The sequence below is a fragment of the Elgaria multicarinata genome, chromosome 21 (assembly GCF_023053635.1).
Source record: "Elgaria multicarinata webbii isolate HBS135686 ecotype San Diego chromosome 21, rElgMul1.1.pri, whole genome shotgun sequence".
Lineage (NCBI taxonomy): Eukaryota > Metazoa > Chordata > Lepidosauria > Squamata > Anguidae > Elgaria > Elgaria multicarinata.
Genome location: NC_086191.1, coordinates 8,816,638 through 8,830,311, shown reverse-complemented (window position 1 = coordinate 8,830,311; position 13,674 = coordinate 8,816,638). Strand labels below are relative to the sequence as shown.

General features: G+C 54.2%; 2 protein-coding genes across 2 annotated transcripts in view; one reads left to right on the top strand and one right to left on the bottom strand.

Moving 5' to 3' along the window:
• The window catches only part of LOC134412125 (protein S100-A13-like), a 344,998-nt gene that overhangs the window by 172,617 nt on the left and 158,707 nt on the right, over nucleotides 1-13,674 (bottom strand). The window lies entirely within an intron of this gene.
• The window catches only part of CRTC2 (CREB regulated transcription coactivator 2), a 28,983-nt gene continuing 16,186 nt past the window's right edge, over nucleotides 878-13,674 (top strand). The window contains exons 1-5 of the mRNA XM_063145819.1: nucleotides 878-1,221; nucleotides 9,907-10,008; nucleotides 11,086-11,202; nucleotides 11,416-11,477; nucleotides 12,600-12,668. Coding sequence (XP_063001889.1) covers nucleotides 997-1,221; nucleotides 9,907-10,008; nucleotides 11,086-11,202; nucleotides 11,416-11,477; nucleotides 12,600-12,668 — 575 coding nt within the window. The 5' untranslated portion in view covers nucleotides 878-996. The remainder of the gene's footprint in view (nucleotides 1,222-9,906; nucleotides 10,009-11,085; nucleotides 11,203-11,415; nucleotides 11,478-12,599; nucleotides 12,669-13,674) is intronic.

The window sequence follows — 13,674 nt, the reverse complement described above, 5'->3', positions numbered from 1 at the left end:
GCAATCCTATACTCACTTACCTGGGAGTAAGTCCCATTTAATTCATTGGGATGCGGCAGGGTCTTGCTATTTACTGTTTTACTCTGTACAGCACCATGTACACTGATGGTGCTATATAAATTAATAATAATAATAATAATGAATTCTGACTAGACACGTATTGGATTGCACTGAAAGTCTGTGTTCAGTGTTCACTGTGCCACAAGACTTAGGGGGTTATTTATTCGTTTTGCTGCAAAAGCCCTAACTTAACTCTGTTTAGAATTCAAATATATTACTATTATTGGCTATTTGCAGTTTATTGTAATTCAAATAAGTCAATTTTGGGGTGGTGTATTGCGTTGTAATTTTGTTGCGGGGCTTTGTTGAAATATTAAAACAAAAAGAATAGTTTATGGAGAGAGGCGCTCTGTACATGCTCAGGAGGCCCGCCCGCTTTATTTGTTTTATTAGTTTCTATATTCCAGGGATGAGCTCTGCCTTTTCTTTGCGAAGGAGGGGCTCAGCCTAGCCCGATTAGGGGGCTTTCGTCCTGCCCCGCGTCTTCCTGGTCAGCTCCCCGCAACGCCACGAAATTGTAGCATGCGCCACTGTCCCAAGAAGGGGGAACTCCCCGTCGCCTCCTTGGGAGGAGCCGCCCTTGGGGCAGGGCCGCGCGGTGCACACCGGGAACGGCAGTCCCGCGCCGCAGCCCCAACCGCCGTCTCTTCGGCAAGCGGACTCCGTTTCCCGTCGTCTCTCCGCGCTGCGCTGCCCCCGCCTCCTTGGTGGCCGCGCGGGGCAGGCCGGGAGCTGTAGTCTCCCACCGCCCCCTCGTCCCGCGCCCTCCATTTTGACGACGGAGGTAAACAAACTCGCTTTCCCGGCGCGCCCCGCGCTCGCCTGGCTGAGGCAGCGCCGAGGCGGGGGGTGAAGAGGAAGGCAGGCCGCGGCCCTGCCGCTCCTCTCACGGGCGAGGGGAGGGTTGTGAGGCGGCCGAGGAGGCGGAGGACCAAGATGGCGGCGGCGGGCTCCGGGGCCGCTGCGGGAGCCGGGCCGAGCTCCGCGTCGTCGTCGTCCTCCTCGTCGGGCGGCGGGGGCGGCGCCGCCGCGGCCGCCGCCGCAGCCGCCGCGGCGTCCAACCCGCGGAAGTTCAGCGAGAAGATCGCGCTGCAGAAGCAGCGGCAGGCCGAGGAGACGGCGGCCTTCGAGGAGGTGATGATGGAGCTGGGCACCACCCGGGTAAGCAGCGCCGAGAAGCGGGGAGCCCGCCCGCCCTTCCCGCCGTCCGCCCCTGAGGGGGCGCCGCGCAGGAATGGGGGGCCGACTTCCGGTGCGGGGCAGGTATACGGGGGGCCGCGACATCCGGTTTGAGCGGAGGGGGGGAAGGGAGCCGGGGAGCCAATGGCGGAGCCCCTTGAGGGGGCTTGGGGGGCGGTGATTGGGCGAGCCGTTGATGAGGTCATCGGGGTACCCTTCAGGGGAGGGGGGGCTGTATTTAAGCCTCACGTGTCCATCCTGGGGAGGGGGCCCGGCTGAAGTTGTGGGAGGGGGCTGACCTTGGGCCATGGGGTGGGGGGCGAAGGGGCTGACAGGGAGGTGGTGGGGCTCAGGGGGGGACTTAATTCCAAGGATGCAAATTGGGAGGGGTGAGTGAGACTGAGCTAATGGGGGGGGGGGTTATGTTGGTAAATCGGGGAGGGGGCTGAAGGGAGTGTCTCAGTGGGGTTTGATGCCCATGTGGGGTGTGGGGGTGTGAGAAACTGAAAGGGTGGGCCAGAGAAGGGGCTGTGACAGGGGCTCATCAGTGGGGCAGTGAGGCTGCCTGGAGCGATGGGAAGGGGCTTTACCTTAAGAGTATGGGGTGAATGGAGAAGGGGGGCGGAGGTGTGTGGTTTTAAGGATGCAGAGGAGGGGGGAGTTGAAGGAGTGGGGCGCTTGTGAGTGGGGTGCCGTGAGGCTGAGTGAGGTGATGGGAACGGGCTCATTGAGAGTAGAGGGTGCGGATTTGTTTATTTATTTATTTAACACATGTCTTGGCCTTTTCTTTTCTTTTTAGGGCAGGAGCCCTCCCAAGGTAGCATACAGGACTAAGACACATAATAAAAACCCAGTAGATGCACAATAAAACAATAAAAGCACGCTAGAAACAGCAGGATCATGAGCAGGGTGGGTGGGGGTTAAGCAAGTGTCATGGGGCTGGTGGCGGGAGGAAGAGGGAGGTTTTATTCCTAAGCATGTACGTGGGGGAAATCTTAGACTCAATGAAGTAATTGGGGTGTGTGTGTGTGTCTTATATTGGTGGATGGGGGAGAGTACTGAGGCTGAATGCAGTAATGACTGGGGCTGGTCTTGGGGTAAATGGGGGAGAGTGATGAGAAGTGGGGCTGGGCTTTAGAAGGCGCAAATTGGGGCAGTGGGGAGTCTCTTGAGAAAGAATTAGGGTTTTGGATATTGGGGGGGTCAGTGGAGAAAGGGCGATGGGGATTAAGCCTTCTGATATAAAATGGTTGGGGGGACACTGTAGGAAAGGCTCTGTGTTGTTGGGGGTGAGTGAGGTAATGGGTGTGGGTGTGTGTGTCTATTTTCCGAATATGAAGGTGTTGCTGTGGAAGTGTACTAAACCCTTAGGATATGTGACTTCTTTAGGAAAGGATCCAAAGAAGGTGATTCGGACAAGATGCAACTGGGAGTGAGGGAGAAAGACATTAGGGAGAGTTGTTGTTACTCTGTTTATTTGGATCCTGCCTTTTTCCCAACACTGGGCCTCAAGGTGGCTTACATCTTGATTGGGTAATGGGTTGGAGCGCTGTGTAGGGAGTGAGTCTGGGGAGCATCCAATCAGTGGGTGGCCTTGGTGGGGGTGTGTGTCCAGCAATACAGACAGGACTCAACTCCTGCTGTTGGATGTGCATTTTGGGCAAATCCTTCTCCCAGATGCACCACTCCTAGGGGAAGCTGGTCCCTATCATAGAATAGTAGAGTTGGAAGGGGCCTATAAGGCCATCTAGTCCAGCCGCCTGCTGAATGCAGGATACGGGCACAGGGTGCAAAGTGTGCTTAGGTGCTTCAGCTGAGCACTGGCACCAGCGGAGGGCCGAGGGATGCCCAGTCGAATCGGTGTGGTGAAAACCAACAGCAGGCCTTGTGCGCGGAAAGCAGACTCTATGCCGTTGGCCGTGTGGTACGCAGGGACTCCTCCAAGACTTGCATGCTTTACGCCCACACGTTCTTGGCTGTGCGTGTTAAGAGGGGCTTGAATTGATCCGCGGCTGCCAGCGTACTTGTCTTGCTGCTTGCTTCTCTTAGACTTGTTTGGGTTTGTGGGAGGCGGGGAGGGGGCTCGCTTGTCCCTGGGTCTCGGCAGCGGCCGTGGACCCGCTAGCCAGTACCGTAGCTTGTCTTGTGCGTTTGCTTCTCTTCCTCCTGTCTGTAGCGGCGCTTGTGTTTCAGAGCTCCCAAAATGTGGTGAACATCTGGAGACGTAAACTGACCAGCAAATATTATTTCAACAATTGGCATTAAAAAGGGAACGTCTGTTTTGAAAGATGCTGGTGAGACACACACACACACGCACACGCACTCAGGCTGATAGGTTTCTTCACTCTCTGGCTCCTGATATTCCCCTCTTGCTGGCGAGAAGCAAAACGTTGGGCAGACCCCCCCCTTTTTCCTCCAGCAGATCTGGCCAACGTTGGATCAATCTCCCACGGGAAAGAGGTGGGAACACTGATTCCCCGGAGAGGGGTTAAAATTAGATTCGGCCAAGGATGAGAAAATGTACAAATGCTTTGGACAGAAGCAATTGAGTGGGATGTCCCGGGGAACTGAGTTGGTACTGCCTGCCCAGGTTGGCCCGGGTGGGAGCTGATGGTGGCCGTGCCAGGAACTGGCCCCGGCTGCAACCCACAGCAGAAGCTGAATACAGGCTCCGGGTATTTACACCAGGGCTGCCCAATCCAGTGGCTTTTTACTGCCTGCCAATCGCAGTGCCTGATCTTGCACGCTTCTTGCGTTATGGCAACCGAGTCTGCACAGGCAATCCCGGACATGCATGTGGAGAAGGTCTTAATTTTTAGGGGACCTCCGTCATCTAAGAGGTCTGCTGGATCAGGCCAGAGCTTCACCTTGTCCAACCAGTGGCCAACCAGCTGCCTGTGGAGAGCTCACACCACTTGGGTTCCTCAGCAACTGGCGTACATTGGCATAGACATCTGGGTAATAATTTGCTGGGATATCCCCACCCCACCCCAGCCCAGCCCGTTGCAGACTTACAAATTATTTGCACCATCTTTCTGATTCATGTCCCACATTAGTGCAGTTCTGTCTGTTCGACTTTGGCTACTGAATTGCTTTGATGGTGTGAGTAGGGGAGACGTTGTTGGGAAAGTGCATGATCCGTGTAACCGCTAATCCATCTTTCTCCAGCCTGGCGCCCTCTGGACTTTTTGGACTGCACCTTCCATCGCTCCTGTCTGTTTGCCATGCCGGCTGGGGCTGGTGGGAGTTGAAGTGCAAAACCTCTGGAAGGTACCGAGGTTGGGGAAGGTGGCTGTAATCTTTGATCTGAAAAGAACACTCTCCCCCCCCCTCACCCAAGAAAGCAACAGAGCATCAAGTTATTCCCTTGCTTTTAGGATCCATCAATGCCTTTGTGGGATCACCAATCCCCTTCCTTCACCATAGAGAACAGCTTTCTCTCTTGATCGCCTAGGGGGAGATGCCTACTCATCCCAGGCGACCAAGCAAAGGGCTGTATGCAAACCTGCCCTGATGGTGAGCCTTTCCTTTTCAGTAACTGCTGCCCAAAGCTCTCAAAAGAGACCTTAGAGGCTCAAAATTTGAAACTAGTAAATAATTAGCAATATTTACTCAGTCCTATGCATACTGCTGCCTAAAGTATAGCGTCTTCCCCAAAATGGGATCTGGATAACTAGGAATCTTCACCGTTTTCCCAGTTCAGCTCCTGATACCCCTTCAAAGATCTAGTGACTTCGTTCTCAAATATAGCGTGAGATCTCCTCTTCGCGGAATTCGACTTCTGGGCCACATCCAGGTTCTAGGAGACTGTTTTGTCGCTCACTCCTGCAGTGAGGCGCTGGGACTTCCTTAGGTGTGCAGCAAACAGCTGGTTAATTTCCAGCCGGACCGAGGGGCGACTGGTTTGGTCGGGCTGCTAATTCCGTGCCCCGAGGGGACAATCCCGGGCGTTTCCCAAACCAGTCCTTCCAGAAAGGTCTGTGGTGTGCGCGATTCCCACGAGAGATAAGCCTCGCGGAGATCAAACCTGGGGGACTCCAAAAGCCATCTCCTGCAGCAGACGGTCTTCGCCGCTGCTGGAGGAAAATGGCCAGATGCCATTTACCTAGAACTAGTAACTTCATTGAACTGGTTTCCCAGGCCAGGCTGTTTGGCGATCCAGGAAGATCCCCAGTTCAGATGTCTCCTCTGCGTAAATCTCACTGGATTTATGGCACTCCTGAGATTTGCATCAGGGAGGGTACTTTGACAGCCTAAACGCGGGCTTTTAAAAACTAACTTGGACCAGTTCCTTTGGGGGAATTTTTTATTCTTCTTAGAAACGGGGGTGCTGCTTTAAATCCAGGTTTTTGAGAGGCCTGTGGCAAGACTCCCCTCTTTCGGTGAGCCTGCCTTCTCACTGCCATTGTCACCAGCTGCTCTTCCTCCTCCTCTTCTTCCTCCCTCTTGCTTGCTTGACACCAGGGTGGATAAAAATCAATGGTTTTTAAAAAATAAATTTCAAAAATCGGATTTTTTAAAAATTTAAATCGGATTTTTTTTTTTAATAAAATGCTTTTTGAGGAAAAGTCTATCCAAAGTTAGTTTTCTATTTAAGATACATTATAGTCCAAAGGTTATTCATCATGAAATAAGGATTAGTTTTTAATTACGAGGCTGTGTATTCATGCCATGTTTAAATTTTGGGGTAAATGAATTCCATTTGTCCGTTCACCATGTCAGGCTCTTCCAGAGGTTTCTTTTAAGATTATTGGGCAGTTTTTCTATCTAGAACAGCCTTCCTCAACCTGGGGCGCTCCAGATGTGTTGGACTACAACTACCAGAATGCCCCAGCTGGGGCATTCTGGGAGATGCAGTCCAACACATCTGGAGCGCCCCAGGTTGAGGAAGGCTGATCTAGAAGATATTATCACGGCTGCTTGGTTTTACAGTTCTCAAAACGGTGAATTTGGGTCTGCAGAAATCACAATCCCGTTGCGCATTGATCAGTGATTGAAATCAGCAAGAAGGGAGGCTGGTTGGAATCACGTTTCCTATTGGAACGACGTCACGTGTTTCCTGTACAGGGCCCAAATCGAGTACCATTCCCACCGTTTCATTCTCACAAGCGGGCTTTGCACCTCCTTGTCGCGTTCTCCATATATTGCACACTTTCCTTTTTTAACCCTAGAGGGAATGTCTTTAAAATATTCCCATTTAGGATCTTTCTTATGGCCGACACGCATGGCAGATTGAGGTTAACAGCGCCATCCTCACCAGGTCTCCTCCGAAATAAGTTCCATTGAGTTCAGTGGGGATTCCTCCCAGGTATGTGGGTATAGGATTGCAGCCTTAGTGTGAAAATGCAGCACACCTGGGACAGTTTTAGCCTCTCTTTTTCTTTCCAGCATTGCGCCTTTCTGCTTCACGCTGTTTTTTGCGAGAGCCTTGCCCTCACAAAAAAACCAAAGTAAGGAAAAAAGACATGCCCGTGACCGATAGGTCAAAGCATGATTTGATAGTTACTGGGCTGAAAAAAAGCCAACTTACATTTTTTAATACCCGTTTATAAAAATTCAGTTCAGGCATCTATTTTTAACCGCCGTGTTATCTTGCCTTTCTGTCTTCACTAACTCCTCCTTGCTTGGCCCAACTGTGCCACCGCAAAAGCACCGCGCGACAATTTTGTCTAGCCGGTGTCCTTGTATGTGTGACTTCGTTCAGAGAAATTGAAAGCCCCAAACTTTCCAGAAGGAAAGAGCTATTAGGACGGCCAGCGCCACTGCATGAGATGAAAAACTGAAATTAACGCCCCTGTCTGATTGGCAGGTAACTTCATTTTTACCAGAATGTGAGTGTAAGTTTACCATAGTCATGATGAGATCCGATTGTAACTATATGACCTCTTTAAGTTAGAGAGTCATGCCTTTTATTCGTGGCCTAAATTTTAAAAAGCAGATTTTTAAACATTGATTTTTATCCACCCCGGCTCAAGCCAGCACGGCCAATTTGAGGAATGCCGGGAGCTGTAGTCCAAAAAGAGAGCCAGTGTGGTGTAGTGGCTAAAGTGTTGGACTGGGAGCTGGGAGATCCGAGTTCTAGTCCTCACTCGGACATGCAAAACCCACTGGGTGACTTTGGGCCAGTCACAGGCTCTCAGCCTAACCTACCTCACAGGGTTGTTGTGAGGATAAAATGGAGAGGAGGAGGATTATGTACGCCGCCTTGGGTTCCTTGGAGGAAAAAAGGTGGGATATAAATGAAATAAATAAATAAATGTCTGGGTGGGTGGGTGCCTGTGCCCTCTCTGCTGACTGGCAGCTGGGATTTTCTCTGGGATTCAATCAGAGAGCAGCCCTTCCCAGCCAGGAATTGAACCTGGGACTTTCTGCATGCTAAGGAGGAGCTCTGCAACTGAGCGACAGCCTTCTCCTTGTTCAATATACCCTCGGACCTAAAGAGAGTGCAGAGAACGCCCCCTTTTCCAAGTCCCTTGTGGGCAATGAGAGGCCGCTTCCCCCATTCTCCTTTCCCATGTTGTCGTGGGATGGCGGCAGGAGCCCGCTTTGAGCTGCACCGTGTCCATTTAAAATGCCAGCTCTGCAGCGGCTGGAGAACTCGGAGCACGTGCAGAGTGCGTTTGGGGGAAAGCTCTCCAGGAGGAGCCGTGGCGCGGCAGGGGGGCACTTTCTTTGCTTGCAAAAATTCTCAGGTTTGATCCCCGGCATCTTCCGGTAGGGCTGGGGTAGACTCTCGCTTGAAATTCCCGGAGAGCCGCTTCCTCGGTTTCTCCAGTCGTTCCTCTTACGGGCGGGGCGACAGCAGCCGAGCCCGCAAATGTGAACTGAGGCTTGCAGCTTGGAAGGTGAAGTTCAGGACAGCGTGAAGTGCCATAAGATGGGATTCCTCCTCGCCAGCAGTTGTTCAACAAACCAGGAAGGGGGGTGTTTAGTGCAGGGAGGTGGCATCCCCAGCCCCCGGGCCTCATCCAACCCGCGTGCAGCCTCCCGGGGTTCTCCCAGGGGGGCGGTTGAGTGTGTCACACACACACACACACACCCCTTTACAAGCCGGGATTTGTCCAGGGAGCGACAAGCCAGGATTGCCAGATCTGATGACACCCTTAACAAATCCTCCCTGGTTTGCTAGTGGGGAAAAGCAAAGTGAGAGCGTCTTCACGCTAAGCCAGGATTCTCCAGTTCCTGTGCGACGGCATTTAGCTTGGCTTGCTTCTACCCTTTTCGGTGATGTTGCTCGTGCGGGTTTTATTTTGTGTTTTCACTCGGAGGTGGGTGAGTGGGTGTGTTTTTCTACAATGCTGATTTTTTAAAACGTTCTCCACTTCTCAGATGGAAAGTGGATGATACATCCTTGTTGTTGCGGGAATGTGGCTTATAGTAGGAATGGCCCAGAAACTCCAGGTCCATGAGGAGAGAGGAGGCACGCCTTGTGCCCTCTACCTCATCATGTGCAAAGCCGTCTTGCATCCGAACTGAAGGAACGTGCTGGATCAGACCAGAGTTAAATCGCTTTGTTAGCCTGCAATGCATTTTTGTGATGACTAGGCATTTAGGAGAAGTTCCAGAGGGGCGTCTGGGTTACTGTTCCAGGCTCGGGTTGACGGTGGGGTGGGGAGAGTTATGAAGGGTGGGGTGGAAAGTTGTCAGGGAGCCCTTGTCCGTACTGTTACACCTGAGTGGATTGTGTCCCTGAAAGCTTACGCCAGGGTGCAGGACACGGACTAATGGGCTCAATTTAAAGGAAGCCAGATTCCGGTTGGACATCAGGAAAAACTTCCTGACTGTTAGAGCAGTACGACAATGGAACCCGTGACCTAGGGAGGTTGTGGCCTTTCCCACACTAGAGGCCTTCAAGAGGCAGCCGGACAGCCATCTCTCAGAGATGCTTGAAGGTGGATTCCTGCATTGCGCAGGGGGTTGGACTTGATGACCTTACAGACCCCTTCCAACTCTGCTATTCAACGATTCTATGCGTTGGTCTTTAAGGCCGCTGTGTCAAACTTCTTTCAGGACTCCGTTCCGTTTCGGAGAGGCTTTCAAGAGGGCGCGTTCTGGTGGTGGGCGGGGCCAAAGCTAAAAGAGGCGGGGCCAGCAATACCGTCGCCTTTTCGCCCAAGAGCTCTTACTTGCCAGGAACTGAGCCTTAGGAGATGCCTTTTGACCTTTTTTTAGGCTGGGGAAAAAACTGCATGAAATCTGCCCAGCAGCCGCTGTTTCTTTGAAACACCTCCGGAGCTGGTGCCCATCACAGCACCTTTTACCCGAGTTGATTCTCTCTGCCGGGAGACATTTCCGGAGCATGGATGAAATTAGGCGGAGTGTTTTCTAATCCCCGGTGCGTTTGCCCCAATGCTTGCAGTTGGTTAGCTTTCGTTAGGGGCCCCAACGTGCTGCCGTGGCAATGTGGGCGACCCCGGAAGCCCCCGTCAAAATCCTGCCAGGCAGCCTTTGGCCTCTACCCCCGCCCTGCCCTTTACAATATGCGGAGAGTCGTAACGCCGGCCTGCCTTGCAGGGTTGTCTGGAGGATGCCGGCCGAGCTCATGTCTGGCGAAGCGCTTGGGCGGTTTGTTTCAATGAGCTGCTCACCTGGGCCAGGTAAGGATCTAGGTGAGCAGGGCTGGAAATTGACGAGGTTTTTTTCCTTCTTCTTCTCTCCCCTCCTCAGTTGCAAGCACAGAAGCTGCGTTTGGCGCACAGTCGGGGCCCTTACTACGGCGGATCGTTACCCAACGTCAACCAGATCGGGAGCGGAGTTTCGGAGTTTCAGGTAACTGGCACCCGAGTCGGGGCTGTGAGCTTCTAGTCTGCTTGGCCCCCTCTAATGCCCTCCCGCGAAAAGGGATCTTGCCTGAATTTGGATTCCCTTCCCTGATTGGCCCGAGGTGATCCTTTATATAGCCTTCGCCAAACGGATCCATAGGTCTGGGGTTCCCCCCCTCCCCGAAACAGGGCTGTGGTGCCTTTTACAGCCGAGTGACAGGTGGAAATCCAACAGGGGCTGCTTTCCCTATCGCTATGCTGGGCGAAAGGTAGCCTGTTGAGTTTCTTTTCCGCGCAGGAGCCCTGCAGTAGGCCTTGCACAGGGTGGTGGGGTGGATCCCCCTTTTCTGGGGTGTCCCCGGCAAAAGTGGGGCCGAGGAAGCCGACTCAGGCGGGCGAGATCATTTGCTTCTCTATGCGTATGTGTTTGGGTCTTCTCGCCCCCACCCCCCCCAAACAGAGAGATTTTGGGGAATGGTCTCTCAATTGGGATCCATGCTGGAGTGGGAGAGGGAATGTTTGAAATTCCCAGAAGGCCGCGTTAAATTTTTACGTGCCAGCCCTGTTAGAGCGTCTGATAAACATCGTAAACTTAGCCGAGTGCCTCTCTGTGTGGCCTGTGTGTGTGCGTGTGTCTGTCTGTCTGTGTGGGGCGCTGTGAATGAAAGCCAGACCACCCAGTCTGTTTACAGGGGGCCGGTAGACAGGTTTTTAACCATGGTTTCCTGTCCTCTCCCCTGCTGGCACAAACTGGGGGACGCTTTATATGAGAGCCAGTGGAGGGGCACAGTCAGGGAACACCAGTTCAGGGGCAGTGGTGTCTCTCCCGCCCCCCCCTTCTTCCCCGGCTCATCCCAGCCAATAGAAACCGAGCCTGCTCCTGACGGCACCGCCCTATCCTGGGCTTTGCATCTCGCTCACAGCAAGAGCGGGGCGAGAAGTTGGGCACTTCCTCCTGAGCCTCCGGGCGTTCCCCTCCTCGCCCCCTCGGCCCCCCATCCCAAACCCAGCCCTGCTGCGTTCATCCTGGTTCGGAAGCCCCTATTAACGCTGCTTTCCTCCCCGCTTTCCTGTCTCCGTGCAGGGCCCGCTCCATTCGGTGCTGGATTCGGCACGCGGCACGCGGCGCCACGGCTTGGTGGAACGGGTGCAGCGGGATCCCCGGCGGATGGTGTCCCCTTTCCGCCGCTTCACGCGACAGATATCCTTTGGCCTTGCCTCCCCCCTCCCGCTCCGGGGTCCGTCCATCCAGTGGGGGGTGGTTTTGCCCCGGCTCTGGGGGATTAAAGGGCATTAGTGAAAACCTGCGGTTTCGGGGCCATCTGCAGACCTGGGTTTTGTCTGTAGCGACCCCCCCTCCCTCCCTCCCCCCTCCCAGGCTCTGCGCCTGCATCTTCCTTAACCCTGTTTGCACGTCGACAGCTCCCCCTACAGCCCTGCGTACCTGTCGCCTCCTGCCGAACCCAGCTGGCGAAGGTAAAGTCCCCTACTTCAAGGCGCGAAGTAATTTCTCTCCTCCCCCCACGGCTTCCTCCAGGCCCTGTTTAGGTCCCAGCCCCCTTGCTCGGCCCAAACTGTGGGGACAGAGAAACACAGCCGGCTTTTCGCAGTGGGTTTGGGCCCCTCGGAGGCTGGGGTAGCCGTGGGATGGTTTCGCACGCGGAACCCTTCCTCGATCGATCAGTAAGCAGCAAGTCGCAGACCGCTGGGGTGCGGGAAGGCAGGGTTTTCTCCAGCTGCAAAGCGCCATCCGTGTCCCTGGCAAGTGGCTTCATCACAAGGGCGGGGAACCTCCAGTCCTCCTAAGATCGTGGTGCGGCCCACTGGTGTCCCCAGAGGGCCCCGCCTCTTTCTCCTGGCCACGCCCCCTTCCCTCCCAACCGCCAATCCTTAGTGGTTTCCTGGCTTTTCTTCAGTCACCCCACCCCCTTCTAAGAGCCTGGAATTGCCTCTCCTGGGGAAGAGCTCTCACCCCAAACCGGCTGGTATGTCTTGTATTTCTAGCCCCACCCACTTTTGCCTCTTGACTCCGCCCACCACTGAAACCCACCTCCCCTGAGAGCATCTCAGGAATCGAATTCAGCCCTCGAGATGAAAGAGCGCCCCCCCGCTCCTGCCTTAAATTTCCCGCACGGCTCCAGGGTAGCGTTGGAGTTGCCAGGCCTTGGTGTCGGCCTTGAAGTTCCAGGGTTTTAGCCTCCTCCATCTTTGGCTCTCCAAGGGGGCGTTCAAAAGCATTCTCCTCCCCCACTCTGAAGTGGAACAGTCCACCCTTTGCCACCCTGCTCTGCTGCCTTGATATGATAGATCGGGCCTTTTGCCCAAGACAGGAAAGGACTTTCAAAACCGGCTTCCTCCCCCGGTTGTCCTCTTGCAGCCTGCGGCAATTCTGGCCAGCTGCCTTTTCGTTTCTGGAGAGATCCTGCCTCCCCCTCTCCCCAACTATTCGGGCTTCTGAGCATGTGCTGAGGGCTGGCAGTGTGGTCAAGCCGAGGCTGGCTCCCAAGTGCTTCTCCACCCCGTCCCTACATTGCCAAGTTACAAATCCCCCCCCCTTTGCATGACCTCAAAGTAACTCTGCTCTTTTTCATTGTCAAGGGCCATGCCGTGGGGTAACTTTCCCATGGACAAAGGACACCTGTTCAGGCTACCGGCGGCGCTCAACAGGTGAACCATTTTTGATTCTGTATTTCTTCCCCACCCCTTCTAATCCACCCCAAGCTCTTGATAGCCAGACCTAAGGAGTGTTTGCTTGTAGGAGGGGGTCCCAGTGTCCCAGTACGCAGGCAAAGGGCACAGGTGTGTCTTCAGGTGTGTCTTCAGGCGTGCTGCGCTTTTGCCTCGTCGCAGGCATATGGGGAGGGGCTGTAGCTCAGTGGGGGTTTGCTTGCGGGGGGGTCCTGGAGTGGGCAATTAGTGGCCCCTCCAGACGTTTTGCCCTGTGCCTCTTGTCCGCCCTAGCCAACATTGCCAACACTGAGCGATCACGGGAGTTGTCAACGAAACGTCTGGAGGGCTCCAAGGACTCTCCGCCCCCCACCCGATTGAAAGGGATGCTAGGAAATAATCCTGGAGGGCCACAGCGAATCGGCTCAGAGCAGCCCTGCAAAATAAGCCCACAGAAAGTGACTAGCCTTCCTCCCCCACCCTCAAAATACGAGCTTTATTAGGGGCAAGTAGTGTGCGTTTCCACCCTGGTTGTGGATGAGGTGCACGCCCTCTGTGGCGGCCAGCACGGAAACAGTGGCCTGGGTTAAAAAAAAGAAGAAGAAGAAGCCTTTTGCCAACGGAGAGATCTGTCCCTCCTCCATCACCTTGCCTGCTCGCCTGCGTGGAGTTCTTGGTCACCTGTGGTGACCAGGAGGGTTGGTAACTACTAGGGTGGAGTAGACAGTCCTGGGTTAGATAGGCCAATGGTCTGAGTCGGTCTGAGGCAGCTTGCTATGTGTGTGTTGTTTCTTAAAAAAAAAATGGGGGGACGGACGGAATTCAATTCTGCACATTATGCCAACTCACCCCATCTCTTATTTTGCTGCCTCCTGACACCCCCACCCCGGAAATCGTATTCCGCAATTCTGCCCTCACCACATGGCACCCCGCACGGCATTGTGGGAAACGCTCTGCCCTGCCGAGCCGCTTCAGTGCGTGCCCGAAAGAAAGGACTCAGCTTGGC